At 55.1% G+C, this 27,754-nt stretch overlaps 1 protein-coding gene across 1 annotated transcript; it reads left to right on the top strand.

Moving 5' to 3' along the window:
- The first annotated feature begins 65 nt into the window (after positions 1-65).
- On the top strand, positions 66-23,816 carry MELTF (melanotransferrin). Its single transcript, XM_037842310.1, has 16 exons — positions 66-114; positions 1,973-2,127; positions 3,264-3,363; positions 5,289-5,471; positions 7,526-7,682; positions 8,963-9,030; positions 11,781-11,968; positions 13,380-13,560; positions 13,956-14,107; positions 16,402-16,498; positions 17,671-17,865; positions 18,705-18,861; positions 18,949-19,016; positions 20,669-20,856; positions 22,986-23,184; positions 23,695-23,816. Exons 1-16 carry the CDS (start codon positions 66-68, stop codon positions 23,766-23,768), a joined length of 2,211 nt encoding a protein of 736 aa, XP_037698238.1. The 3' UTR covers positions 23,769-23,816.
- The last annotated feature ends 3,938 nt before the right edge of the window (positions 23,817-27,754 follow it).

Genomic DNA, 27,754 nt, shown 5'->3' with positions numbered 1-27,754 from the left:
GTACTCGGACCCAACCCACACCCAACCCGCAGCCAACTCGGCCCCAGCCAGCCCTAGTCGGCGCCATGTGGGGCCCGAGCGCGCTTCTGTGGCTCTTCGTGGCTCTGCGCACCGGTGAGGACCCGCCGTCCGGCCGCGGGAACAGGGCGCTAGAGCAGGGACCCTGGGGGCCCAGCCAGGATTCCGGGGACTGGAAAGTGTGTCCTGAACCTACGTAGCCAGGAGATGGGAAGGGGGTGGCGAAGCGCGATGTCCAGTGAGGACAGTGCAGGGAATTAGCACTGACCCGGCAGACAGGAATGTGAGGAGGGGGAATCCGTGGGCGCGGTCCGGAGGGCTTCTTGGAGGAGGCGGCACTGACAAACAAGGGTTTCTGACGCTCCAAGGTGAGAAGCGTAGTGGGCAGAGGCGCGCACAGAGGCGTGGTGGGAAGAGACTTGGAGTGGGCCTGACCCTTGGAGGAGGTTCCAGCGTGTGGACGCTCTTGGCGGGCGTGAGACCCGAGAACGTGCGGAGCCGGAGCGACTCCTGAGACCCCGCCCGGGAGGGAGGCGCGCGGGTTCGCGGAGTTGCAGGAGAGGAGTCGGAGGGATTTGCGGCAAGGGGTGCTCCAGGATGATGCAGGCGTGGAGCTGGGGGACGCAGACCGGTCTCCTAGCGTCAACACCGCCCCCCTCCCAGGAGGGTCGGGGTCCGGGGCGTCCGGGAGCCGCTTGCAGGGATCTCAGCGGCGACAGTCCAGCGTGAACCTGCCGCCCCCTGATCGGACCCCTTCAGCTGGCAGCCTCCTGGGGTGCCGTCTTTGAAGTCTGGGGAGGGGGCAGTTCCCCCTTCCTAGGTGCCTCCAAGGGCTAGGGGGAGAGGAGAGTGGCGGGAGGGCAGGCTGTGGAGGAAACTGCAGTCTTGACCCTGGGGTTGGGGATGGGTTGCTCAGGCTGCTATGGGAGGGTGCACTCCTTTGGGAGTCAGGTCTGGTGTTCCCCAGAAGCACAGGCCCCCTTGGCATCCCCTGGCTGGGGCAGGACCAGGGAGTGGTGGAGGAGCTCAGGTCTTCAGACATCAACCCCAGGAAACCGTGGCGCCTCTTACTCTGGGCCCCACGCTGGAAATTTTGTGGGACTCTGACCTGGACAGATCATGGGACCCAAGAAGATCCCAGCCAGGAGGAGAGGCAGAACTGAAAGTCCACCAAAGACCGTGTGTCTTGGACTCAACATAGGTTTACTTACAGCAACACAGAAAGTGGGTTTTCTCATCTGTTTCGCAGATGAAGACACAGGCTCAGAGAGGTCAAATACAGTGCCCGAAGCCACCAGCTGAGAAAGCAGGAACTTGAATCCAACCTGCTAACTCCTCAGCCTCCCTCTGTGGGAGCCGCCCTCCTTGGCAGTGGCCAGGTGCTGTGCCCGCTGAGGGTGGGTCTGTGGATGGCATAACACAGATGCTCCAAGAGGGTGCAAGGCTCCTTGATGGCAGCCAGCCCCTGTCTCAGTCTCCTCATCACAGTTCATGAGGAGGGCCTGGGGACACTGCTGAGTGAATGAAGCCCATCCTGCGGCCTCATACTAGAGGACACATAGCCAGTGGGTTGAAGAGCCAGGACTCCCCAGCCAGGACTCCCCAGCCATTGCTCCTCGCAGCCAAGGCAAGCAGGGAGGGCTGGGGGAACGTAGCTGCCATATCAGTAAACCTTCCCTCTCCTCTGGAAAGGGCCAGGCTCTGCCAACGGCCCTGACCCTGGCCCAGCACGCTGAGTCCAGGCATTCCTGGACCAGTGAGCCCAGCCCCTTCCCTGTCATCGTGGCACCTCTCTGTGGTCACAGCTTTTTCAGAGGACTGGCTGCCCGTGCTGATGGGGTCACGCGGAGCTGCTGGAGCACAGCAGAACCAAGGCCTCACCTCCTCGGTGGCAGCCATGGGCTGGGGACACCAGGGGAGGCGGGGAGCTGGCCCTCACTGTCCCTGCCCGCAGCGCGCAGCGGGATGGAGGTGCGATGGTGCACCACCTCGGACCCGGAGCAGCAGAAATGCAGCGACATGAGCAAGGCCTTCCAGGACGCAGGCATCCAGCCCTCCCTCCACTGCGTGCAGGGCATCTCGGCAGACCACTGCGTCCAGCTCATCGTGGTGAGTCCTCGCCCTTCCGCCGGCCCAGACAAGAGGGCTCTGACTCAGGAGGGAGCGCACAACAGCCACATTCACTGGGACAGGCGGCCAGATCTCCTGATCCAGCTCTCCTGAGTTTCCCGGCAACAAGGGCGGGCTTGTTTCCTGAAGCGACCTGGGCCAGGCGGTGGGAGGCCCCGGGGCAGCCGCAGCTCGCATGGGCGCCGCGGGGAAAGGTTTCTGGGAGGCCCTGTTTTCCTACCGCCCACCTGCCCGCGCCCCCCACCCACCCCCAGGAAACCCGGACCGTGGTGACCCCTCAGTGGCCCATGGCGGTTCCTCTCCCTGCTTGTGCGGTTTCTGAGGAAGGGGCCGTGGTCCGGGTCGGGGTGGGAAAGCCGGTCCGAGTGGCGGGAGAGCAGCTCAGCTGGCAGGGATGATCTTCAGAGGCCTTCACCCGCCGGCCGAGGTGTGGAGGGACGCCCCGCGACAGGAACAGGGAGACCCGGGTGTGCATTTCCGCTCAGACCAGTACCATCGTGGTCCCGTATGTGACAGGGCAGCAACCAGTGAACTGAACCATAATTCTAACCATGGACCCCAAGACACACTGATAGCACGCTACCTACCATGTGTGTTCAAAAACAAAAAAGGAAAAAAATTACAGAAGGGATTTATGGGCTTCGGTCTGCATAGATTCTTTTAGAGGAAACCATCCCCCACCCCCAAAAAATCCTGTTTATTAGTAGTTATTTCTGGATTTGGGGGGCTATGAAACTGAGGACAGTGAGAATCACTCACTTTTCACTACATACCATTTTGTATTATCTGAATTTTTAAAAAACGATGTGTAGCTATTACTAAATGGTATAAAATAAATCATTTTTTTAAGTTACATAATTAGAAAATGAGGCAGGTCCTTGGCCTAGGAGAGCTGTCATCTGGGACCTGGTCAAGGGGAGGCCCTGGGCCCTGTAAGGCCTCTTGGGAATCATGGCTGAGTCAGAGCTGGGCTCCTTGGCCAGATGAATGGGACCGATACAGATGTCCACAGCTTTTTAAGGTGCCCCAAGCGGAAGGGCAGGTGTCCCTGAGGTCCTTACTGAGCGGGCCAGGTGGGCTGGGCTGGGCTAGCCCACATATTCCCAAACCCCCAGGCCCAGGAGGCGGACGCCATCACTCTGGATGGAGGAGCCATTTACGAGGCGGGGAAGGAGCACGGCCTGAAGCCCGTGGTGGGCGAAGTGTACGATCATGGTAAGAGGGCGGAGTGGGAGGAGGGTGGGAGGAGACAGGAGGGCCCCTCCACCCACCCCTGCCCCCAGAGGTCAGCTCACCAGTCTGTCCTTGCTGGGCCCAACCCTGCAGCTCCCGGCTGGTCGGGAACCCCATCCACAGAGCAGTCCTGGGGTCCCAGGCCAGGTAAACCCTCTGAGGCTCCCCCTACCTCTCTCTGGAACCCCTCAGGGGTGGGCGTGCCTGAGACGCAGACCACTGACATGAGACCGCTCTTCCTCGTGGGGAGCCCAGCAGCCCCCATAACTTGCACCCACTAAGCTCTTCTTGAGGGGCTGCCATGTCTGGTGTAGTGTCGTAGAGCTGGATGTGGCCGGGGTGAATGAGCTGTCAATCACACCCAGCTCATGCTCCACCTGCAGTGGGCACCCCCAAACCATAGTACCCCTTGCCCAGAAGCAGCAGCTCTGTTCCCTTCTGTTTTGTCTGCTTTCCCCATCATTATAGCGAGTCCCCTGAGCAGGGACCAGGGCCTCCTCTTTGCAGGGACTTGCTTGGAGAAGGCATCGGCTGCTTAGTCGTTGAAATAGTGATTGTCAGATGAGACTGGGTGACAGGCCAGGTCACAGTGCAACCCTGCCAGACAGCCAGGCTTTCCCCCTAAGGCCAGAAACAGCCCTGCCTATGGGCCCCAAACACAGCTCTTCCTTTTCAAGTTACTCAGCACATTTATTGAGCACCTGCTACAGGCTGGTCATGGGCAGGTAGTGAACTGAAGAGACCCCGGTCCTGCCCTCAAAGATCAGGAGCCAGGCACATAAAAACAGGGTTATGAATGTGGTGAGTGCTACGAAGAAAATGAAGGAAGGGCCATGAGAGATAAACTAAGAAGGTGAAGACGCCTTCTGAAATAGACCGGACAGGGGGGCTTCACTGAGGAGGTGACATTTAAGTGGAGGCCTAAAGGAAAAGGAACATTAGTCATGCAAAGAACAGGGAAAGCATGTTGCAGGGCAAAGGTCTCTGGGAATAAACAAGCTCAGTGTGTTCAAGAACTAAAAGGACAGGGTGGGTGAGTCAGGTGGGACCTGACGAAGCTGCTCAGCTGGGCAGGGGCCAGACTCAGGTGTGCAAGAAATGACAGTGGCTTGATTTTCTAGGACTCAACTTCTTTCTGAGCATGGGTATCCCCCCAGCAGGGAGTGATACCAAGATAGTGGGAGGGGGGGTCCTCCTGTCATCAGTCCCCATAGATGAGTCATCTGTGACTTGTCTGAATGGCCCCTTCTGGGCCGCACTTGACCTGGGGGAATCTCTTGCAAGGCCATAGACCCTACAGCCATGCAGGGTCTTGAGTGATTTGGGACCACAGACCTCTCTCTGCTCCTCTTCCTCCTCCTCTTCCTCCTCCTCTTCCTCCTCCTCCTCCTCCTCCTCCTCCTCCTCCTTCTCCTCCTTCTCCTCCTTCTCTCCCCTCAGCCCTGGAAAATCACTTTTTCTGGTCTAGGAGTGGTCCCTACCCCACATCCGCCTCTCTGCTCCTCTCACCACTCTTCCCATATGATCAGATCAGTCCCACAAACCCTCTAAGTTCTCCTAAGGGCCTAGGCTTTTGGAAAGCAAGAGACTTACAGGCACCTGCCTTCTGTCCAGCTACAGAGCTCCCAAGGGGCTCAAAAGTAGACCCAGCTAATTGCCGGCTGGCAAAGGAAAAGGGGGAAATTCATTAATAAATTGACGTCTCGAATATTATCCACCACAGCAGGCTGGATAGCACCTGTTTGCTCTCTCAGTACCTAGAACACCGTGCACCCACACACCCACACACACACACACATGTGTACACACACACACACCCTTCTCCCCTAGCTTGTCCTGGGCAGGGCTACCACCTTCCTCGTGGCTTCTCCCTCGGCACCTCTCACGCCTCCGCCCCCTCCTTCCAGAGGTCGGTACCTCCTATTACGCTGTGGCTGTGGTCAAGAGGAGCTCCCACTTGACAATCAACACCCTGAAAGGCATGAAGTCCTGCCACACGGGCATCAACCGGACTGTGGGCTGGAACGTGCCCGTGGGCTACCTGGTGGAGAGCGGCCACCTCTCGGTGATGGGCTGCGACGTGCTCAAAGGTGAGGGCCTCTGAGCCGGCAGGGGAATCTTCCCAAGGTGGGCCAGGCACCTGCCGGGGGCTCTGGCTTTCCCCTCTCTTTGCCCCTGTGTGTGCTCTTCCACTCGCCTGGGACACCCTCCCTCCGGCCTCACCTGCCTCTGGCGCCCCCTTTAAGGTGCAGCAAAGTGCCTCCTCCAGGGAGGCTTCCCTGCCATGCAGCAGAGGCGTCTCCCTGTCATTCCTCTGGTGCTGGTTCGCCCTGGGTTACCACCATCTGAGTTTCTGGCTGATGGGCCCTGCCAGAGCACACAGCTCTCACTCACTCACCGCCGCGTCCCGCACAGCACAGCCAGGCCCCGGCCCCACAGCAGAAGGCCACGAATTGCAAGGAGAGGCTTGCATAGCTGTACCTGGGATAGATCGCTGTTCTCAGAATCTCGTGCTCAGCTTTACAGGGTCAGAAACTCTATTTTTTCAGGACCCAGACAGATTGCTCACTCATACCCAAAAAGCTCACAGTGGCTAACAGACACCAGACTGTCCCCAACGGGTTGATTTCCAGGGCTGCAGACAGCAGGCAGGGGCAGGAGGGAGCCTGTGCTCCCTGTGGAAGGGGGTTGAGTGTGAGCAGAGGGGTTGCTGAGAATGAAGCAGCAAGAGGGGTCCTGAGGTCACTGGCTGGGGCCTGGGCCCCACAGCCTGGGCAGAAGCCCCCTCCTCATGGTTTCAGCTTCTCTTCCTGCTTCCCACGTGTCCATCTCTCACCACGGAGGGCCCGTGCAGGGATTCCACTGTGTCCATGTGTCCATGTGTGCGCTGCCTCCACCAGGGACCCAGTGATTTCCGGGGCTGGGGTGGGGGGCAGGGAGCACGCAGGAGAGCCCGATGGTGTTTTTAAGTGCAGACTTTGCCATCACACGGATGTGGGTTCACACCCTGCCTCAGTTAAGTTACTCTACCACATTGGGCTTCCATTTCCTTGACTGGAAAATGGGGAAATGAACACTTGCCTTACCGTGCATGTGGTGGTGAGGGGAGCACTCACAGCACGTCTTGGCACAGGGCGTGGCACCAGCTGTGTGCCCCGTACAGGGAAGCTGTTAGGTTCAGCTTCCTTCCTCCTAGCTCTCGGTGGACACCTCACTGCTTTGCATGCACATGCACGCTCATGCACACACAGGCACACACGCACACTAGTACTGCACACACATGCACACACACAGCCCCATACAGCCCCGACAGGAAAGGGGCCATTTCAGTGGCACTAAACCTGATGACCTGTGTAAACCTGCAAAGCCCAGAAGAGCCTGGAAGCCGTGTGCACTCAGATGGTGGCCAGGTGTGGAGGTTTATCCAGTCACTTGGCTCGTTTATTAAATGTCTACTCCCCTGGAAAGGTACAGAAAGAAGTCCAAGAAAAGGAGCTCTGAGGAAGAGCTCAGTCTAATGGAGATGAGTGTGGTCTGATGGCGTGGGTGCAGAGCCTGTGAGTCGTTCATCACACGCAGCACAAGGCCGTCTTCAGCACGGGATAAATATTTGCTAAGGGAGCAGATGCCAGGGCTCGGGACTGGCAGGGGCCTTGAAGCTATCCAGGTAGCAGATCCCTGTTTCTTCACCACCAAAGCCTCCCTCTACTCTTTCCCTCCCTGCCCGTGTTGTTTTGAGAAGTGCATCTATCAAAGTAATCATACCCACTAAGTCATCATTTAGTTCTCACTTTTATTGATCACACATAACTGATTTTTTTTACTTTTTATTTTGAAATACTTTCAAACTTACAGGAACTGAATTTGAAATGAAACATAACAGAATTTGAACTGAAATCTACAGTGATATTTACTTGTTCTGTGAGGTCATTTTTGGGTAAAGGTTTCATTCCCCTGAGCTGTTTTTCAGTAACAGCACCCATTCACTCCCGGACCCTGTAGCTGCTTGTGTGGACCCAGTTTGGGACTCGCTGAGCTGATCCAGTCCCCGGTTTCCCCCAGACGGAAGGTGGAAGATCCTCAGCACGGGGGCCGGGCAGGGCTCCGGCCATGGCTGACTGGCTCTGTCTGCCTCTTCCCGCAGCCGTCAGTGACTACTTTGGGGGCAGCTGCGTCCCTGGGGCAGGCGAGACCAGCTACTCAGAGTCCCTCTGTCGTCTCTGCCGGGGTGACGCCACCGGGGAGGGCGTCTGCGACAAGAGCCCCCTGGAGAGATACTACGACTACAGCGGGGCCTTCAGGTGAGGGCCTGGGGAGGGTCTGCCGGGCACAGGAGGGGCTGAGTCAGGGACGCCTGGACCCCAGGAGGGCTGTCAGGGGGCGCGGCCTCTCGGCTGCATCGCTTCCAAGCACCCTTTACGCGGTTCGTGTTCCTTGGTTAGTTTAAAAATATCCAACCGGAATATGCCAAACTGGATTTGCTCATAAAATCAACAAGTTTGGTATATTTAGAGAGAAGAGTGGTCAGAGAGAAGAAAATGGAAAAAACAGCCTTTTTCCTCCCCCCATGTCCCCGTTCTGGTGTCTGAGTCCAGCAGGGAGGGTGCGGGATGGGGCAAGAGGGTGGTGGGGACCCCCAGGGGCCTGACCCTCAGGGCCAGCTGTCTCTGCCCCTGGTTCAGGCTAGCACTTTAGACAAGCCCTCCTGGGATTCAGAGAAAGTCTTTAGCAGCTTGTGATCTGATTCCATGGATCCACAAGTGAGGAGACACACCCAGTAGGGAGCAGAACTGAAGCCCCCGAGCCCCTTTAACCAGGTGTTTGCACCTGGAAGGGGGACAGCTGCTGGTAAATGCTGTTTTTAGCACAGAGAGAGAAAAAAGAGCCCTTAGCCTTCCAGGTGGGAGACCCTGGCCCACCCCACCACCCCGTGCTGTCAGCCATCTGCCCATCTCCCTCCAGCAGCCTCTCACAGACCCTCAGCATTTCCTGGCAGTGCCCCTCCCCATCCAATCCCTGCTTATTTGCTGGCTGTGGGTTCCCAGGAGCTTCTTTCCCTAGCACAGGCCTGACCTTCCTTTCTCATTGGGCAGTGATATATAAAGAATATGTGAAAATTATGGTCTGTTCCATTTAGGATTTTTTGGTATGTCATGAAAAGGTCTTCTAGTCCAATCTCCTGCCTCAGAGCAGAATCATCTTGCCTGCTCCTTACGGGCCCTGAGCTAAGCTGTAAGGATCAAGAAGAACCTAGAAAAGAGCTCTCATCCTTACAGCAGTCCTTCTGGGAGCTGCTTTGTCATCCTCGTTTTACAGATGGACACTCAAGGCTAGAAAGGGTACACAATTTGGCAAAGCCCCACATCCAGAAAGTCAGGAAGCTCTGCATGACTCTGCAACCCGAGCTTTCCTTGCCCATGCCCACCGTGACTCTGCAATCCCAAGCAGACCTCCAGAGGTCTCTGTAGACAGAGACCAGCAGGAGCAGAGCCAAGGGGCACCAGGGCAGCCAGTGCCCCTTCCCTGGGACCTCAGCATCCCCTCCCCACCCCCAGGCTCACTGGCTTCTTCTCTACCACAGGTGCCTGGCCGAAGGGGCAGGGGACGTGGCCTTCGTGAAGCACAGCACGGCGCTGGAGAACACTGACGGTGAGGGGGCGGAGGGGCTTGCCCCGGGGCTGCTGGGGCAGGAGCCAGATCAGAGATTCTCCCTGATGGGAAGGCTGGGGCGAGGTGAGGCAGGTCCCCAGATGACAGGGACCAGGAATGGGAGCAGAACGATCTGGGTGACTCAGACAAGTCCCCTTACCATCTGAACCTTATGCTGCCTTCTGCACAAAAGAAGAGGTGGATCTCACCAGTGGATCTCAAACTGTGCTGCAGGGGAAGTTCAGGGGCACAGCTCTGCTTGGCTTTGTACATGGTATTGGGTTCCCATGCCCGGTTCCACTTGAGTATTGAGTTCTGTTTGTAAAAAGTTTGCCAACCTCTTCACTAGACTTCATCTACATCCCCTTATGGCATTTTTCTCCTCTTATGTGAAAAAGCCATCCCTAATCCCTTGACAAGGTCTTACTTATTAAAACCACCCCAGAAAGATGGCAGCCTTCCCCATTTGCTGTTATACATTGATCATTATATTGTTGTCATTTTAAATGTCTTTTTTAAAATTTTTGAAAATGCAAGTTCAAAGAACTCCCATATTCTTTACCCAGATTCACCAATTTTTAGCATTTTGCCACATTTGATTTATCTTATGTGCACATGTGTGGGTTTCCTGAACCATTTGAGTGTACAGATGCCTACATCACACCCCTTGAATATTTGAGTAAGTATTTCTTAAGATCGAGGAGACATGTACCTAGCCAGGCTACAGCTATCAAATTCAGGAAATGTAACATTGATACCATGCTCTTATCTAATCTATAACATTGATACCATGCTCTTATCTAATCTATAGTCCATGCTCCAAATTCACAATTCTGTCCTTTATGGCAATTTCTTTCAGGCCCAGGATCTAATCTACGAACACACATGGTATTTGGTTTCTATGTCACTTTTAGTGTCCTGTAATTTGGAATCATTTCTCAATCCTTATTTTTTATGACATTAGCCTTTTTGAATAGTACAGGCCAGTAATTTTTAGAAGGTTCTTAAGTTGAATTTGTCTTATTATCATTACTTTTTTTAAAAATTGAGGTATAATTTACATACAGCAAAAGTCACTCTTTTTGAAGTACAATTCTATGTGATGTGCCAAAAATACACTGTTGTTTAGCTACCACCACAATTGAGACCTAGAACAGACTTGTCACCCCAAAACTCCCCTGCGCCCCTCTCCCCTTGGTGGTCAGTCCCTCCTTCCCCACCACCATCCAGGCAACCACCCATCAGACTTCTGTCTCAACAGTTTTGGCTAATCCAGAATGTCTGATCATTATCCTTTTGAAAAATCATTGCCTTTTATTATTACTACTATTAATCATTGCCTTTAAATCAAAAGGTCTGACTGCATGAAAGCAAACCTGAATCAGATTTCAGAAAGAGGCAGAAAAATTGGTCTAAAACAGGATGAAGTACATAGGCTTTGAGATTGGAGTTTGGCTGCCCCAGAGCAGGACAACCTGAGAAAGATGGGCTGCTCTCGGCTGAGGCCCCAGGATCATTCAAACAAAGGAGAAAGAATAGGGAGGTATTGGGCTAAAATTTTTAAAGCTTTGATGGTAATCTAAGGGAATCTAAGAAAATAATTTCTGAAAGAGTGTTTTTATGCAAGAAGATTTTGATAAGAGTGAAGAGTGCCATAAATATCTCAAGTATTAAAGCAATATGACTTTAATTGTCCCTAGCCGATCAAAATACCTAAATGATGCATTTGTCTCAAGAGAAGACCAAATGATTCCCCAGAGTTCTGTACAAACAAAGGTTTTGCAGTAGTTTAAAAATAGAGAAAAGTTGAGGGAGGGGGGAAAATGCACTAATTGTGCAGCCATTAAAAATGACCTTTCTGGAGTTTTCCAAACTGTTACTCCCTTCATTTTGGTTTTTTATTTTTAAATAGCTTTGGAGTGAACAGTTTTCAACATCCCACAAATTATCTTTTCCCCTCCTATTTCCTAAGAGGTTTTCCCCCTCATTTTAAAATTTAAAAGTTTAAAAAATATTCTGTAGGACCATCTGCAGCACATTTTATTGCATGATTCAGCTGCAGTTCTTATTCTTAGTCTTTTCGATACTCCTATTTGGTGTCAACAGTCAAACTATCAAATAAAGCTTGCTTTCTATTAAGAAATATATGAATTTCATGAAATGTTCCTAATAATATAGGAAAATACCTTATAATGGTTAAGTGAAAGAAAAGCAGGATGCAAAATTGCTTATCAAGTATTTCCTTAACCATGTTAAAAAATGTATATGCTTAGAAAAAAAATCTTAAAGGAAATATATCAAAATATTAATAGTTGGGGTGTGGAGAAAGTTTTGGGGAGTTGCCCTTTTCTCTCTGAGCCATGGTTCTGGGTTCCGGGTCAGGGTTTGTTTCTACGGTGGCCTTCTGCCCCCTGCCCCCTGCCCTCTGCCCTCTGCCCTCTGCTCAGAGACAAATTTAGCACCCAGTGACAATGGTGAACTCATCCTGAGTTCCTGGTACAATTATCTCTTTCATCCTAAGCTTCTCTTACTCTCTTACTCTTTCTATCTTTAATAAATAATCGTTTATATGTGTTGTATTATTGTCAGATACCACAAGTCTGTTTTATTAATAGACAATGGTGAGAGGTAGAAAATTTCAGTAAATAGACACAGTCTGCAGAGAGAGCAGGTCTTGGAGGGTGGAGCCACCAAGCTCATCTTGTTCTTGGTTCTGGGCTTTGGCTCACCACAGGCCTCCGTCTTCCCAGGGAGAACCCTGCCCTCCTGGGGCCAGGAGCTGCTGTCGCGGGACTTCGAGCTGCTGTGCCGGGATGGCAGCCGGGCCGCCGTCACAGAGTGGAGGCAGTGCCACCTGGCCCGGGTGCCGGCTCATGCCGTGGTGGTCCGGGCCGACACAGACGGTGGCCTCATCTTCCGGCTGCTCAACGAAGGCCAGGTGAGTACAGGGCACCCACGCAGGTTCCCGTGATGCTGCTGGGCCTTCTAGACTCTCAGTAGGAAGTGCAGAACCCAGAGACCCTCCCTGGGACAGACGTCAGCCGGGGCCAGCCTCGGTGTGAAGGGGTGACCTCCCTCACCCGCCGGCAGGGATGGCCGAGGGGGGAGACCCAGCCACTCAGGGGCCCCTCACAGAGAGCTCCTGTACTCGTGGCTCTTAAAACCCAAACCAGATCATATTAGCAAATGAACAACATGACAAAACCGAGAAATGTCAAACTATGCCATTAATTAAATATGTGAATAATGTTTTGGTGACATAGCTGCCAGCATTTCTTAGTTTTGCCCTGTCCATACTTCCACATGATAATAATTACAACCAGACCCCATGTGTGATCTCCTACCTGTGAGCAGGTAATAATATTATGTTCCTTATTGAATGAGAAAGTCGAGGCTCCAGGGCTAAGTTGCTTGCCCACGTGGCAGAGCCAGGGAGTCGGCCCCAAGCGGTGTCTCCAGTACTCAACCTCTTCCCACTGCTTGGATGTTGGCCAAACCTCCATTGGTGGCCGCAGGCCTGCACCTGTTGGAAACTATTGTGCACGACTCTCCTCGATAGCCTGTGACAATTAAAGTAGACCTGGCTGGCAGTGACACAGTCACGAACACCAGCCCACATGCGGGCATTGAAGCTGTTTGTTGGTACCCGTTAGGACGCAGTCATCTGCAAGATCCAGGATGTGTGTATGTTCTGGATTTTTAAATTATTATTACCAAAATGGGACTACAGAATGAAAATTTGATCCTAGAGAACTAGCAGAGCCTGCAAAATTCAGTCCACCACCACCGCCACCTCTCCCTGTTTGACCATTCCTGGTCCAGAGAACAGGAGATCAGGAGCCAGGGACAGGGGTGAAGAAAGCCACAGGCTGGAAAGGGCAGGGGGCTGGAGCCACAAGCCTGGCTCCAGGACAAGGAACACAGCCGGGACCCAGCCTGAGAGGGCATAGAGCTGGGGTCTGGGCCTGGCCCACTCCTCAGGTCTCACCGGGGCTCCCATGCTGTCCTACAAGGATTACTTCCTTAGGATCCATCTTTTTTGGGTCCCATTGTTTGTCCTCATTGCCACCCACACCCAGACCCTAAGTCATGTGCACAACCAGCTTAGTGTGACAAGGCAGAATGCCCTGACTGCACACCCAGAACTGGGGAGCACAGAGGAGGGAGAGAGTGGAAGAGGGCAGACTCCCTGGAGGTGGTGGGGCCTCACCTGGTATGACGGTGGGCACCTGGCCTGAGGTCCCAGGGAGCAGGAGGTGATGGCCGAACTGGGCAGGAAAGGATGGTGGGGGTTTGTGTGGTCCCTGCAGCCCCTCACCAGCCCCCACCCCCATCCCCTTGACACACAGCGTCTGTTCAGCCACGAGGACAGCAGCTTCCAGATGTTCAGCTCTGAGGCCTACGGCCAGAAGAACCTGCTCTTCAAAGACAGCACCTCGGAGCTCGTGCCCATTGCCACGCAGACCTACGAGGCATGGCTGGGCCACGAGTACCTACATGCCATGAAGGGTCTCCTCTGTGACCCCAGCCGTGAGTCTGCTCCATCCCAGCCTGACCCCAGGCATGGTGGGCTTTCTGGAGAGCCCTGGGCAGGACGCTCACCCCAGCGGCCCAGAGGGGTTTGCGAGGAAGCATCTCTGGGTTGTGTGGCCTACTGTACCCAGCTGCTCCAGGGAGGTGGGACCAGCATCAGGGTCTGTCGGATACCCCACAGCCACGCTCTGCCTCAAGCCTTTTCACAGGCCCTCTATGAGGAAACGGGATCAAATGGTTAAATATCTCAATCATACCCACACAGCTAACAAGGAGAAGAGCCAGAACCTCCCTTGGTCTGGCTCCAGGCTCTCTCCACTGAGGTACCCACAGCCCCAAGGCCCATGACTGGCCAGGCCAAACTCTTGGTTGACCTCCTACTCACCCTACAGGGCTGCCCCACTACCTGCGCTGGTGCGTGCTGTCCACACCCGAGATCCAGAAGTGTGGCGACATGGCTGTGGCCTTCAGCCGGCAGAGGCTGAAGCCGGAGATCCAGTGCGTGTCGGCCGAGTCGCCGGAGCACTGCATGCAGCAGATCCAGGTGGGGGCCACAGCAGGAGGGGCAGGGTGGGCAGGTGGGCAGGTGGCCTGGAGGATGAGGCTGTCCTGGGGCGGAGCGGACAACCCCACAGGGAAGGGGAGGCGGATGAACTGCAGGGGCCGCGTCCTTACCTGGGGGAGCCCAGGGGAGACGCCTCCCTGAACTCGGGGGCCAGGGCAGAAGGACAGAGCCTGGCCTTGTGGCCTGGGGCAAACCCCTTCCCCTTTCTCAGCCTCAGTTTCCCCTTGTGCACAATGAGGCGGATTGGCTTGGATCATTTGTTTTTAAACTTCTTTGGCAGCAACCCTCAGTCAGAAATATGTTTTACATCACAATCTAATACACAAAAACTTTTCTTTTGGATCTAAATACGTGAGAAATATATAAATATAAACATAAATAGTTTTTTTTCTCAGATATATAGATGTGAAAAAGTTTCACAAAACATGTATGCTGGTGTTCTGCTTTGTGTTCTATCCTAGTCTATTTTATTATTATTTTGTAATGCTTGTCATGACCCATTGAATTGATTTGGCACCTGCTAACAGGCCCGCCCAGTTTAGAAGCACTGGCCCCAGTCCCTGAGGCCCAGTTGCTCTGTCCTGCTTTGGGTCTCTGACTGGAGGTTGGGGCCGGACCGCGGGAGATGCCCCTGGGACCCTGTGGTCGGGAATGAGGTCCGACAAGGTCACAGGTGCTCGGGCCCATCAGCCGCTGGGTCCCAGACACCCCCCTTCCCATTTTTTCCGAGCAAGGCAGCAGGGCCTGCCGACTGGGGCCCAGCCGTGATGCAGGACCCCTCAGCAGGGCAGCCCCGGCCCAGGCCCAGGCCCGGCCACAGCCCAGCAGGCGTGAGCCCCTGCCCCTGCCGGGGACCCCAGGGACTTGGCCCAGAGGGCACTGGACAGGACTAAAAGGGGCAGCCAGGGTTGTGGTCAGTGACAATCTCGTAATAGCGAACACTTCCTGTTTGGTGAATGCCAGTGAAGCCTTTTATGTGGGCTTTCTCATTGATTAATTTTGCCATTTTCAGATATGGAAATTGGGCTGAGGAAGTAACTTGCCCCAGGTCAGGGGCAGCAAGGGTGTGTAGGCACCACTTTCCCCAGGGGCCGATGGAAGTTTGTCTGCAGAGCTGACACGATGGAGGAGGAGCCTCTGCTGGAATGAGAAGTGTGTGTGTGGGGGGGGGGGGTGTCTCGCTCCCCGCAAGCAAGAACCTCCTGTCGTCAGAGGTGCAGAGGGTGACAGGGTGGCCCAGGGGCTGGGGGAGAGAAGCAGCCTTCAGTGGTTTCTCAGAACCCCAGCCAGAGGCTCAAAGAGCCTCAATTCCAGCTTCCAAGGCCCTCAGAAACGGTGTCTGCTGTGGCTGCCAAACCAGTCCAGCCACAGTGACCCAGGAAAGAGGGCCCTGGGCTGTGGGTCCAGGGTCCATGTGTCCTCCCAATATAGCAGTGCATGGGAGGAGGGGGCTGGGGTGGTGGAGATGAGGGGGCCTGGAGACACACCTCCAGGCTCTAAGCATCCTTACGATTGCCTGTGGCCCCAGCCTCTTAACTTCATGACTCTGTGCCCAAAAGGCCACCTTCCTGGGGTTGGTTACCAGTCAGCATCCCTGTGGGGGCTGAGGGCCCACCAGTGCAGAGGCTTCAGAATGGGCCAGCAGGGCTGGGGGAAGGGTGTGCACGTGACCCTGAGGGTGCCGGTGGACAGAGGGAGGAGGTACTGGGCCTGGCTTTATCCCTCAGCTCTGGAGCCTCCTCCAACAGGCCCTGAGACTCTGCCTTCTCTAAGACCATCTCATCCATCTATCCATACCTGTATTCAACAAATACCTATCTCACTGCACTCCACTGTGTGCCAGCCCTTGGCTGGGTGCTGGGGTAGAGCACAGAGGCCCTGCCCTAGGAGAGGGGGCAGGCCAGTAAGGACCCCCACACCAAGCACGAGGTCAGGGATTGTGCTGTTTTGCTCAGAACAAGGCCTGGCACACAGGAGACCCTCACCAAACCTTTGCTAGAAGATTGAGCCAGAAACCCAAGAATAGGAGTGCCTGTGTTGGTTGGTTTCAGCCCTCTGTCCCCCACCCCCAAGCTCTCACACCCCTCCTGCCCACGCAGCCTCACAAGGGGAAGAGGGGGCAGGCCAGGCAGGATGAGGTGATCACCACCCAGGTCCCCCAGGGGAGCCTGAGGCCCCAAATCCCCAAGAGACCAGGCTCTGGCACCTCAGCAGGGTCCCGATGTCCAGAACTGTCCTGGGCCCAGCCGTGTCACTGTCTCTGCTCCCCTCAGGCCGGTCAAATCGATGCTGTGACCCTGAAGGGTGAGGACATTTACAAGGCGGGGAAGACATACGGCCTGGTTCCAGCAGCCGGGGAGCTCTATGCCGGTGAGTGCGGGCACCTGGCCTCAGCTAGGAGATGTTTACATAGATAGATAGATGGATGGATGGATAGATAGACAGATACATAGATACACAGATAAGATAGATTAGATAGACAGATTAGATAGATGGATGGATAGATAGATAGATAGTCTCCCCCTCCCCCTTTCAAAAGCTCCAGCCAGCTCCTTGGGTCAGCAGCTTGCTCCAGGAGGCAGTGGCTGTGAAACCTTCCCTAGCGCCTCAGGCAGAAGGTGACAGCTTCTGCAGCTTCTGAAGGTGGAGGAGCAAGAGGGAGTAAGGAAGGGTGGGGGGAGTGGAGAGGGCCCCCACTCTCGGGGATGGGGATAGAGGCACAGCCACAGAGCCCAGGTGAACCCACCACTCACTCAGTGCGTCTCCTGGACTGGTTGCTGTCTTTCACCAGGCAAGTCCCTCCTGCTCCAGGCCTCAGTTTCCCCATTATACAACGAGAAAGTCTAGCAGGATCAGCAAACTTTCTTATTTTAGGCTTTGTAGGTCACACACAGTCTCTGTTGCATATTCTTTTTTTTTTTTTTTACAATCCTTTTAAAATGTAAAAACCAGTAGCTGGCTGGCCCAGGCTGTACAAAAATGGGCCGCCTAGTTAGCTGGGCCCTGGTTTAGAGGGGCTCCTCGGCCTCTGCTAGCCCTGACCGAGGCAGCCCAGGGAAGGGAGGGCTCTGTCACTCTGTCCTCTTAAGTGGTCATCTTGGGAGCTTCCACTTGAATGTGAAAAGTATCAAGGTTCAGGGAAAATGCTAGGCCAACCCTTTTCTCCCAGGAAGTGAGAAAAATGCCACCTGAGTGTAGTACTGACTCTGCTGCTGATCTTAAAGGACCCAGCCAGGCTGGGCACTTGGGGCGTCCACGTCCTCCCAGCCCAGGGACAGGCTCCCAAGTAGCCCTGGAAACCCAGCTGTTCTTTAGAGGTAAAGGAAGGAAAATCCCACTGGCGTGAGAACTGTTGTAGAGGAGACAAGCCGGGAGAAACGGAGCAGCAGAGCCGCTCCTCAGCAATGGGGGGACTGGCGGGGAGTGGGGCGCCCGCTGGGGGCTCCCAGCTGATGCGGAGTATTCTCCCCGGCCCTTGCCCCTCACCAAGGCCTAGAGAGCACAGATGAGGGGCCCCTTATGCTCTGTTCCTCTGCCCCCAGCCAACGACAGGAGCAACTCGTACTTCGCGGTGGCCGTGGTGAAGCGGAACGGCTCCTACGCCTTCACCGTGGACGAGCTGTGGGGCAAGCGCTCCTGCCACTCGGGCTTCGGCAGCCCCGCGGGCTGGGACGTCCCCGTGGGCGCCCTCATCCGGAGGGGCTTCCTCCGGCCCAAGCACTGCGACATCCTCACAGGTGGCAACCCCACCGAGTCTTTCCTGGGGCCAGCTCTGGGGGTCTGGGGTCCTCTTCCTGCAGGACCCCCAGACAAGGCAGCCCCAGAGAGATTTCCTTCCTGCTTGACTCACCCCTTGCTCTGGGAAAGGCTGGGAAATATCCTTGGCCGCATCCGCCACAGTCACGGGTGTCTGTCTGGTAGTTCTTTGTCCTTTACCCACTCACCGGAGCTGACTGCACCCTCACCTTTTCAGCGGGCACAGCTAGCTCAGTGGGCAAGGGGAGTGGGCGGGGGCCCGAGCTCCAGGCCTGGCTGTATTGCCCCTTCCCCCAGCATCCCCGGGTCTCTGCAGGACCTCTCTACAAGTGCCAAGTCAGGGGGTGGGGGCAGAAGAAGAAATGTTTACCGAGCACCCACCATTTGCCTGGTGCGATGGGAGGCCCCTGCCATGTGTTAAACCTTGTAGCCATCATGGTGAGAGGAAGGCAGTAGGAAGCTGGTGACATCTTTGAGCAGACAGACATCTCAGGAAAAAGGGTTTTTGTCCTAACCACCCACCCAAGCACACGGGATGGGGGTGGGAGGTATCACCAGCTGAGCGGTTGCCCTGATTGGAACAGAATGGCTTATGAGGTAGTGAGTTGCCCGTCCCTGAGGGAGTCCAAGCAAAGGCTGTTGAAGGGTTCCTGTATCTAGATAACCTGAGCCCTCCCCCTCTGTTCCTGAGAGTCGCACAACAGGTGACGGCCTGCCCTGAGCTAGTGCAGCGGCGGGGGGGGGGGGGCAGATTTGTGGGGTGCCCCCCTTCTCCTCCGAGCCTCTGGACCCTCCTCACAGCCCTTTCCCTTCCACCCAGCGGTGAGCGAGTTCTTCAACGCCAGCTGCGTGCCGGTCAACAACCCCAAGAGCTACCCGTCCTCGCTGTGTGCACTGTGCGTGGGTGACGAGCAAGGCCGCAACAAGTGTGTGGGCAGCAGCCAGGAGAGGTACTACGGCTACAGCGGCGCCTTCAGGTGCGAGGAGCGGCCGCGGGGGGCTGAGGCCCGAGGCAGGGCCCGGGACCCTCCTCCGAACGCCCGCCCTGTCCCCGTGCCCCGCAGGTGCCTGGCTGAGAGTGCGGGGGACGTCGCCTTCCTCAAGCACACGACCGTCTTTGACAACACAGATGGTGGGTGTGGGGGCTTGGGCCGGGGCAGGGTCAGACGGCTGGGGGGCTGCTCCCCACCCCCAACACGATCCCTGGGATTGGGGACCCAAGCGGCAGCCGGGAGAGACCAGATCAAGAAGCTTCTGTCCTTTGGGGAGCCTGAGGACCCCCCTAGGGCCTGTGTGGTAAGAACAGACCAGGTGTGCAAGGCATGTGCTGGTCTTTACACGTCTGGAATCCAAGCCCACGTTCCACTAAAATGGTAGAAACTCCGTCTTGGTCAATTTAGAGAGACCCCTTTCTGGGGGGTTTCTGTTTAGCCTGAGGGGTGGGGGTCATCAGTTCCCATCAGCAGATGCGGGTCCTTGGCCAGCGCAGGTCACTGCCACACAGGGAGATCACAGCAGTACGCAAGCCATGCAAGGCAGGGCACCCCCCACCCCACCCCCTGCCCCCCACCCGGAGCACCTTCCTGGGCTCCACCTGGAAAAAGAGCCAGATCCCCCTAGACGACACTGGCAATCCTATCAGAGTGTGGGGCCCCTTAGCTTGCCTCGCTTCTCCCCCTCCCTCCCGGTCTCCCTCTTAAGGGAATCTTTATCTGTTTTAAAGACAGGAGGCTGTTTCCCTCCAACTCCTATGGTTTGTACTTCCTGTCTGCCCACCCACACCCCAGGCTTTGGCACCCCCGAGGCTGGAGGCTCCATCCTCACTCTCTGTCCTAACGCATCCCTTCCTGGAGACTCAGCCCGGAAAGGCTGAGCTGTGTGGCCTGAAGGGGATGGTGGGGGATGGCCAAGGTTGCAGAGAAAAAACATCGATGAGTATTTCAAACCTCTTCTCCCAGGACCAGGGTCCTAAGCCCTCCATGTGGCCACACTGCCTCTGCCCTGCACAGCCTCCCACCAAGCAGGACACTGGGGATCATCCCCCGAGCAGGAGGGAGCTCTGGGCTCTTGCAAAGCCTGTGGGCATGACATGGCCACTGTGTGTTCCTGGGATGGGGCCAGGGGAGGAGGGCAGGGGACTGGAGAGTCCCGCAGGCCGTTCACCTGCAGTGAGGCCTCTCAGCTTCTTGTCCCACCTGCTCATTTCCCTTTTGTGAGGTGGATACTAAGTGAATAAGGTGATTTCTGTTTGCCCTGGGACCACCAACCTGCTTCAGAATCACTAGGGTGCTTGTTTAAAATGCAGATCTGGGCCCTGCCCTAGGTGTACTGAATGATGTTCTTTGCAAGTGGGGCCCTTGAAGCTGCGTCTTACAGCTCACAGGTGGCGTTATCCGCCCTCCAGTTAGAGAACTTCAGCCATTAGGAGATGAGGTCAACCAGCCTCCTCCTAGGTTGTAACCAGCAGGTGGGATCCTTGCTGGGAGTGGTTATGAGCCTCAGTTTCCCCCCTGTGAAATGGAGTTCATGCTACCTGTCTTGCAATACTGCTGTGAGGATCAACCAGTGCTTGTGAAGTGCCTGTCACATAGTAGGGACTCTCCACTCTCCACTAACGGCAGCTCTGGCTAATACTACAGCACAACTGGGTTCTCTCGCCCTGGTAATAGAGCAGGTGGAGAATGGAGAGGGTTGGGGAGTTGGCCAGATAGTGCCACCCCCACCCCCAGTAAGGATTTGGGGATCCAGGAGGGTAGTAGCAGTCTCTCGCCTCTGTCCCCACAGGTCACAACCCCGAACCCTGGGCTGCTGAGCTCAGGTCGGAGGACTATGAGCTGCTATGCCCCAATGGGGCCCGGGCCGAGGTGTCCCAGTTTGCAGACTGCAACCTGGCCCAGATGCCAGCCCATGCCGTCATGGTCAGGCCTGACACGAACATCTTCACTGTTTATGGACTGCTGGACAAGGCCCAGGTGAGCCAGGGCAGGGCTACCTCACGGGGTGGGGGTGGGGGTGGGGGGGATGCAGCAGGGGTGAGCCAAGCCCCCTGGAGGCCTCGGTCCCCCTGGACCAGATGCTGGGGGGCAGCTGAGGGATCCTGGGGGAAAATTCTATCTGTTCCACTTACCCAAGGACAATCCTTCTAACAACTAACCTCCCGTCTCCTGAATCCATTTTTCCTTCTCAACTGGATCCTTCCCATCAACATGCTTTTATTTATAACATTTTTTAAAATTAAGTGAACTCTCTCTTGGTCTCCTATCCTCCTGTAGCCTCTACCCCGCTCCTCTTCACAGCAGAACCCTCCTAAGAGTTGTCACTACTTGAGTCACCAGTCTCTCCCTTTCTGTCTCTCTTAAGGATCGATATTTCTCCAGACAGGCCCCTGAAACTGCCCTTGTCAAGGTCACAGTGACGCCATGTTGCTGAACCCGGTGGCCATTTCCCGGTCCTCCCAGCAACATCGGATGTACCTGACCACTCCCTCCCCGGGAAGTGCTTCCCCCACTGCCCGGGCTCCATTCTTGCCGCCTCCCTCCTACCTCTTGGCTCTTCCTTCTCAGTTTCTTTGGGGTCTCTCCTCATCTCCCTGGCCTGTAAGTCCTGGAGTGCCCCAGGGCTCAGTCCTAAGCCCTCTTCTCTGTCTACACCTACGCCCTTGTTGATCCCATCCAGTCCCATGTTCTTAAATATCATCTATATGCAGATGGCCTGTAAATTTGTATCTTCAGCACTGGCCTCTCCCTTCAACTCTAGACTTGTACATCCAACAACTGCCTACTTGACATTTTGACTTGTATTTCTAAAAAGCATTCGAAACTGAACAAGTCCAAAGTTGAACTCCTTTTCTTCCTGAGTCTTCCCCATTTCAGTTCATAACAACTCATCCTTCCATCCTCCGCTCTCTCCTGGGTCAGCTTCGACTCCTGCCTCTCTCTGACACTACACCCAATCCATCAACCAAAACCTTGGGCTGCCCTTTCAAATAACATCTAGAATTTGATCTTGACTCATCACCATCTCCACTACCAGGATTAGAATTTGGACCTAGGCTTTCTGACGATGGAGCTCTGTCCCTAACCTGCCCCCACCGATTTAGGCTGATCTCGCCCTCCCCACCAGCACCCAGAATCACAGAACAGGTGGCTCTCCCGGCCTGTCCCTAAACTTTGAAACAATGGAAGCTCTTCTCATCTTCCCTACAGAATCCCTCTATCCTGGGAGTTCTTTACCTCGGGTCTCCGGGAAGGTGGAAGTGGGGAGTCTAAACTGTCTGAAGAAACATGGAAGAAAAAAACCCATGTGAATGTGCATTTTGGGGGAAGAAGTCCCATAGCTTTCATCAGATTTTCAAGAGCCCCCACGAGTTCCTCTTACAAAATGGATAGCCAATTTCCTCTTCTTTCCCCCTTGATCTATATTTAAATGCTGAGCATGGGCATTTATCCATGTTCTCCAGATGTCCTATAATTTATGTATTTATAATTGCCCATACTACTTTTGGTCTTCTAAGTAGCTCTTTTGAGGCTGTAGCCATCAACCCAGGCAGTCTCGTCAGGGAAGGGGGTGGCAGCAGACTCTCCAGGTTGCTAGGAGGGTGGGTTAGAGGGTGGGTTAGCAAAGACACATTCAACTCACCTATTATCACTGTTATTGGTGATGGAACGAAAGCCTCTCTCAGTGCCATTGTTTTGGTTTGTGGGAAAGGTACCCATAAGAAAGCGGGAGAAAGAATTGTAGAAAAGGTTGGAAAATGCCGAGCAGGTCTTTCAGGTCTAGCACAGCATTCCATAATCCCCTCCCCACTGTCCCTCCTTTCTGGGGTCTTTCATCTTGTAAATCTCCTGCTTCAGTTCTGCGTCCAAGAACTAACTGCTTCTGTGTAATGTTTCTGAGCAAAGATCTTAAGACGGGGCCCACTGTCATGTCTTCCCCCGAATCTCCTTGGATGACAGGGGTCCAGCAGTTGTCAAGCTTATGATTGTAAACCAGAATCCTGGCTCCCTGAAATTACTTGCTCTTTGGTCCCTGGCCACAGCAAGTGGTCCCTGGGCCCTTTCCGAGCCCAGCTGAAAGGCAGCTCTGCATGTGTTGCCCCCAGGACCTGTTTGGAGATGACCACAACAAGAATGGATTCAAAATGTTTGACTCCTCTGATTATCACGGCCAAGACCTGCTTTTCAAGGATGCCACAGTCCGGGTGGTGCCAGTAGGGGAGAAGAGCACGTTCGGCGCCTGGCTGGGCCTCAACTACGTGGCCTCTCTGGAAGGGATGCTGTCCCAGCAGTGCTCGGGGGCAGGTAGGGCCACCCCCACAGACCCAGGGAGGGGAAGCTTCCACCACACAGACCACAAGCTGCAGCCCCTGGCACCCGTCACTCAGAAGCTTCTCCCAGAAAACCCTGAGTTAACCAGAAGGTCCTCTGGTAACACAGGGCAGGGGTCCCCATTTTACAAACACTCAAGGTGAAGAGTCTCAGGAGGGCCTGAACAGGGGGACTGCAGACAATGATAGGCACAAACACTTTCTTTGCCACCCGAACCAACCTGGATAATTAATATAAATGTTGACAATCATAGTCCAAAGAGGATATGAGGCAACTACATAAATGTGCATGTTGTATAAGTTTAAAGGAAGGAATAGATAAAGAAACCAGGAGGCAGCAACACTTAAATAGGGTAGAAAGATGGAATCTGGGGTAAGTTTAGCACAAAAAAATACACTCCGTAAAGTCTGTCCTGAGTCCCCATGGGCCACAAAGGCGGCTCTGGGTGCTTTGAGACCTTAACCGCTTGTGTTTAATCCTCAGTGGTCACCGTCTCCAGCGTCCCCCTGCTGCTGCCGCTGGCCCTGACTGCTGGCCTCCTCCCACCTGCCCTCTGAAAGCAGCACTGGGCAAGCTGCACCCTCCTTTGGAATGGAAACCTACTCAGAAATCTCTATAAATAAGGCTGTTCTCCTCGGTAAATCTGGTTAACACTGTTCAGAGAAGACGCATGCGATGGGAGAGGAGATGTGAGAAATTGCAGAGCGCCTCGGAGCTGCAATTTCCGACACGGAAGCGAAGTTTCTATGATTGCTTGGAACGGGAATAAAGACGGGTGTGAAAGGAAAGTCCCCAACCTCGAGTTGGACGTGAGCAGGTGCCGACGCTGGTGCCCAGCCTCCCGCCTCCCAGGCACCACCTGCCACCTCCACTACCTGCGGCGGGCATGCCGGCCGCCCCCGGCGCCCACCCACCCGCAGGCTGGCGCAGGCCCGCTCCCCCGCAGGGCCTCCCCCACCACAGCAAGCCTCACAGGCCTGGGCTGGGAAAAGTCCAGTTACCAAGGAAACTGGCTGAGCCCCGGCTCCCCACACGGCCCTCTCTGCGGGAGCACAGAGCTTGCCCTGCAGAGGCGCCCCAGGGGCCTAGCGAGACGCAAGGGTGCCAGCTGGCCCCACTCCTGACGGCTCCCCTTGTCCTTCCAGAGAATGGACGCTGTGGCCTCTGCTGGGGGCCGGCACGCCCGCCACCTCCCTGGCTGCCCTGGCTCTGTCCGTCATGAGGCGTTATCCAGGCGAGGCTGCAGCCAAGAAGGCAAAGCTGCTGGACACGTTTGGCCATCTGTCCTTGTCTTCTGTGGCTGGGTGTGTCCCAGCCCCCTGGATGCCTGGTCGTGCGAGGCTGCGGGAGGGGAAGAGGGGCGTCAGGTTTGGACCACAGGGATGAAACCCTCAAGGAATCCTCGGATGAAGAAAATGTTTCTCAGTAAACATTTTTACTAGGTGGTGGAGGGCAGGTTCTGCCTGAAATCCTACCCAAACACCCATCTGCTGTATGGAAGGCAGGCCTCAGAGTGGGGCCTGCTCCTGGGTGTCCTGCCTTTGTGTATTTAGCTGCACCAGGCTCAGTCCTGGGTTTCTATCAGGTTGGCTGAAATCCCCACTCCTGAGTTTCTTCCTCTCAGGCTCAATCTCGGCTCATCCCCTACCTTCCCCTACCCACAACATGGTGCCCGCCCCTGCTCAGCCTGCTCCTGTCCACCCACCCACCCATGGCAGCCTCCAGACCAAGGAGGTCAGCCTCAGAGGCCCCCAGGAAGCTCCACGCACTGGAGCAGAGGTGCCCTGGCCTCCGAGGAGCTGGGGACAGGGAGATGCCACCCTCAGGGGCCACCCAGACTGGGTTAGTTACTGGGAGAACCCTGTCTCCTTGCAGCATGAGCCAGGGGTCCCCTTGTCCAGTCTGCACCTGCTGGGCCCGAGGACCACCTACTCCAGAGGAAGGTCCACCACTTCCCCTCCTTCGTGAGACTCAGCAGAAAGTGCCTGGAGAGAAACCTCTCTCTACTCCATTATTGTCACAGTTGTCTGAGAAGCCAGAGAAAAAGTTTCCAGAACTGCCAGCTCCTCCTCTGAATTTTGCTGCCTTAAAAAAATGAAAAGAAAGAGAAGAAACAGGAGCAAGTAGGTTTGTCAGGAGACCAGCAGCCGCGTGGGCCTGGAGCTATTTGCATCCCAGTCTGTGGGGGCCTCAGGGATGCAGATTACAGGCTGGCTCCCAGCAGCTAGCCCCCACCTGTGGGCGTGGGGATGGACCCCTTCCATCGCTCCGCAGCGAGGGGGGCCCCTGGCAGCAACTTGGCAATAGCCACGCCATCCCAAGGAGTCCCAGTCACCGCGCTGGGGCCATCAGCACCCCAGCTAGGAGGGGCCAGAAGGAACTCTGCCTCCGCTGCAAGCCTGGACCTTCCTCACTGCAGAGAGACAGCAATTCACGCCTGGGTTTTCTCTGACCTAATGATTGTCTGATTTTTGCTGTTGTTAAGAGAGATTTGTGCATTGAGAAGTGTATTTGTGTGGCTACCCTGGGCCAGTGTGTGACCCAGGTGTGACCTGCTTGAGTGATGTGTAAGTGACATTTGATTCTCAAGTGACAGCAGGGGCCCACTGCTGTGTTAGTGCTAATGAAAAATGTTGCTTTGTTTTCTAAATAAAGCCAAACAACACTGTACATGCTGATGCTTAGATTCTGATAGAAACTTTCTGCATGGATCAGTTTTGTCTTCTCAGGTGGCAAAGGACCCCCAGCCCTAGGCCACCCCACCCCTGCCTCTCCCAGATGGCAGATTTCACCGGGAGCCTGTTCTCCCAGAGCTGGGAGCCAGGGGTCACTCTGAGCCCCCAGCCAATGAGGCCCAGACTCCCTTCTCCAATCAGGGTGGGTTCCCTGGCCCCCACAGGGCTCAGCCTTCCCCTGCACATCCCAGCTGCCTCCAACCCTCAGCCTCTTAGGTGTCTGCTCCTCTGGCAACTGGGTGCAGAGAGGAATGCAAATTTCTCCACTGCTCTCTGCCTTGTGCCTCCAAAATAAGCCAAAATCCCAATCCAAGCAACTGTGTGGCAGACTGTGCCTGGAGTCGCCCAACATCCATTCTCCCCTTCTTCCTTGTCCAGGGTGGCAAAGTGCCCTGCTAAGAAAGTAGCCACTTATGGGCATCCAGGCAGTCTGGTTCTGGACCATGAAAGGTAAGTGGGAGTTACAGGGTGCAGGTTTCAGGAAAGCTCTTTAAAAGGGGCCAACTGGCTAGCACAGCCTTTCACCCCTTAGCCCTACTCCCTTGCTCCTGCCTGGAAAGCAGATGGTGGTCAGAAGATGGAATGTCCATCTTGCTGTGTAAGGCAACAAGCATGGAGGAAAGGGTTGAGGTGAAGTGAGCAGAACAGAAAGGCGGAAGGCTTCAGGTGAAGTAGCAGTACCCAGGCCCGGACCACAAATTCCCTGTCGGCTAATCAGTTTTCTCTTGTTGCAGCCGAATGCATTCCTAACTGATATACATGGTAGCAGTGGAAAGAACACGGACAGGCCCTTGGGGATCCTAAGTTCTTGTCCTGACTGTGTATCAGGCCGTGGGACTCAGAGAAAGTCCTGGCCCCTCTTGGGCCCCTGTTTTCTCATCCAGGCTGATGAACCCAAAGGTCTTTAGGGTCCTTTCAAGTCAGGCTGCAGCTCAAAATCAAGGACCAGAGCTGGTCTCGGCTGAAGTCATAGGGCCGTGCATAAAAGAAAGAGGCTACATCCTGGGGTAGCTGTCTTCTTGGGTTTCAGCCAAAAGGAGACCCTGAAGCACAAAATTAGAGGTGTCTGCAATAATTCAGTCCAATTGTTGTAAGCCTTTAAACATCCCAAAGGGAAATTGTCTCTATCTCCTCCATCTCCAGGGTACATATTTGTCCCTGGAAGGAGCCCCAGGTGGCACCGCAGACCCAACACACACACACACACACACACACACACACACACAGGCCGGGCAGGACGGCCAGTTGGAGCTCTCAGCAGCTCCTGGGAAGGGCAGAGCCTGGAGCTGCCACAGCAGGGGAGCCTGAGACCTTCCAGGTTGGTCTCACCCAGGACACGAGTTGACTTCTGTGATGTGAGGAATGGCTTCGGCTTGGGTTGACGTTAGAGCCCTGGGTCTGGGGTGTGGAGCCATCTCCCCTAGAAGTACAGGGTCTGAGGCTGGAGAAGGGCAGGGAAAATCAATATACTGTGATTAAAGAAAGGGAAATGGGGGCAGGCTGCCCCACACGAGTCCTGTCCTCCAGCCTGGCCTGTCCTGGGATGGATTCCTTCAGGCACTTGCCAGTTCTGTGAGCTGCCTGAGGAGGAAGTGGGAGTGGGGCCCCTCTATCTCAGAAGACCCTCTGGTGAGAGGTGAATACATCAAAAGCACTTACGAAGGCGTCTCCTGAGCAGAGGCACTAACTAGTGACCATGAGTACTTGCTAGTGAGAAGGCTGATGTGAGCAAGTTCAGGAAAATAGGGACATTTTCTTAGAGACCATTCTGCTGCAATGTACCCTAAGACTGGAGCTGGACCAATGGC

Source organism: Choloepus didactylus, chromosome 1, assembly GCF_015220235.1.
Source record: "Choloepus didactylus isolate mChoDid1 chromosome 1, mChoDid1.pri, whole genome shotgun sequence".
Classification (NCBI taxonomy): Eukaryota; Metazoa; Chordata; class Mammalia; order Pilosa; family Megalonychidae; genus Choloepus; species Choloepus didactylus.
The sequence above is the reverse complement of the archived record's forward strand: the minus strand, read 5'-3'. Positions and strand labels throughout refer to the sequence as shown.

Excerpts from the sequence above, each read along its gene's own strand:
- MELTF (XM_037842310.1), top strand. The coding sequence starts at position 66 with ATGTGGGGCCCGAGCGCGCTTCTGTGGCTCTTCGTGGCTCTGCGCACC. Across the intron at positions 9,031-11,780 it reads GGCGCTGGAGAACACTGACG|GGAGAACCCTGCCCTCCTGG; the intron begins GTGAGGGGGCGG and ends CCGTCTTCCCAG. Across the intron at positions 14,108-16,401 it reads ACTGCATGCAGCAGATCCAG|GCCGGTCAAATCGATGCTGT; the intron begins GTGGGGGCCACA and ends TGCTCCCCTCAG.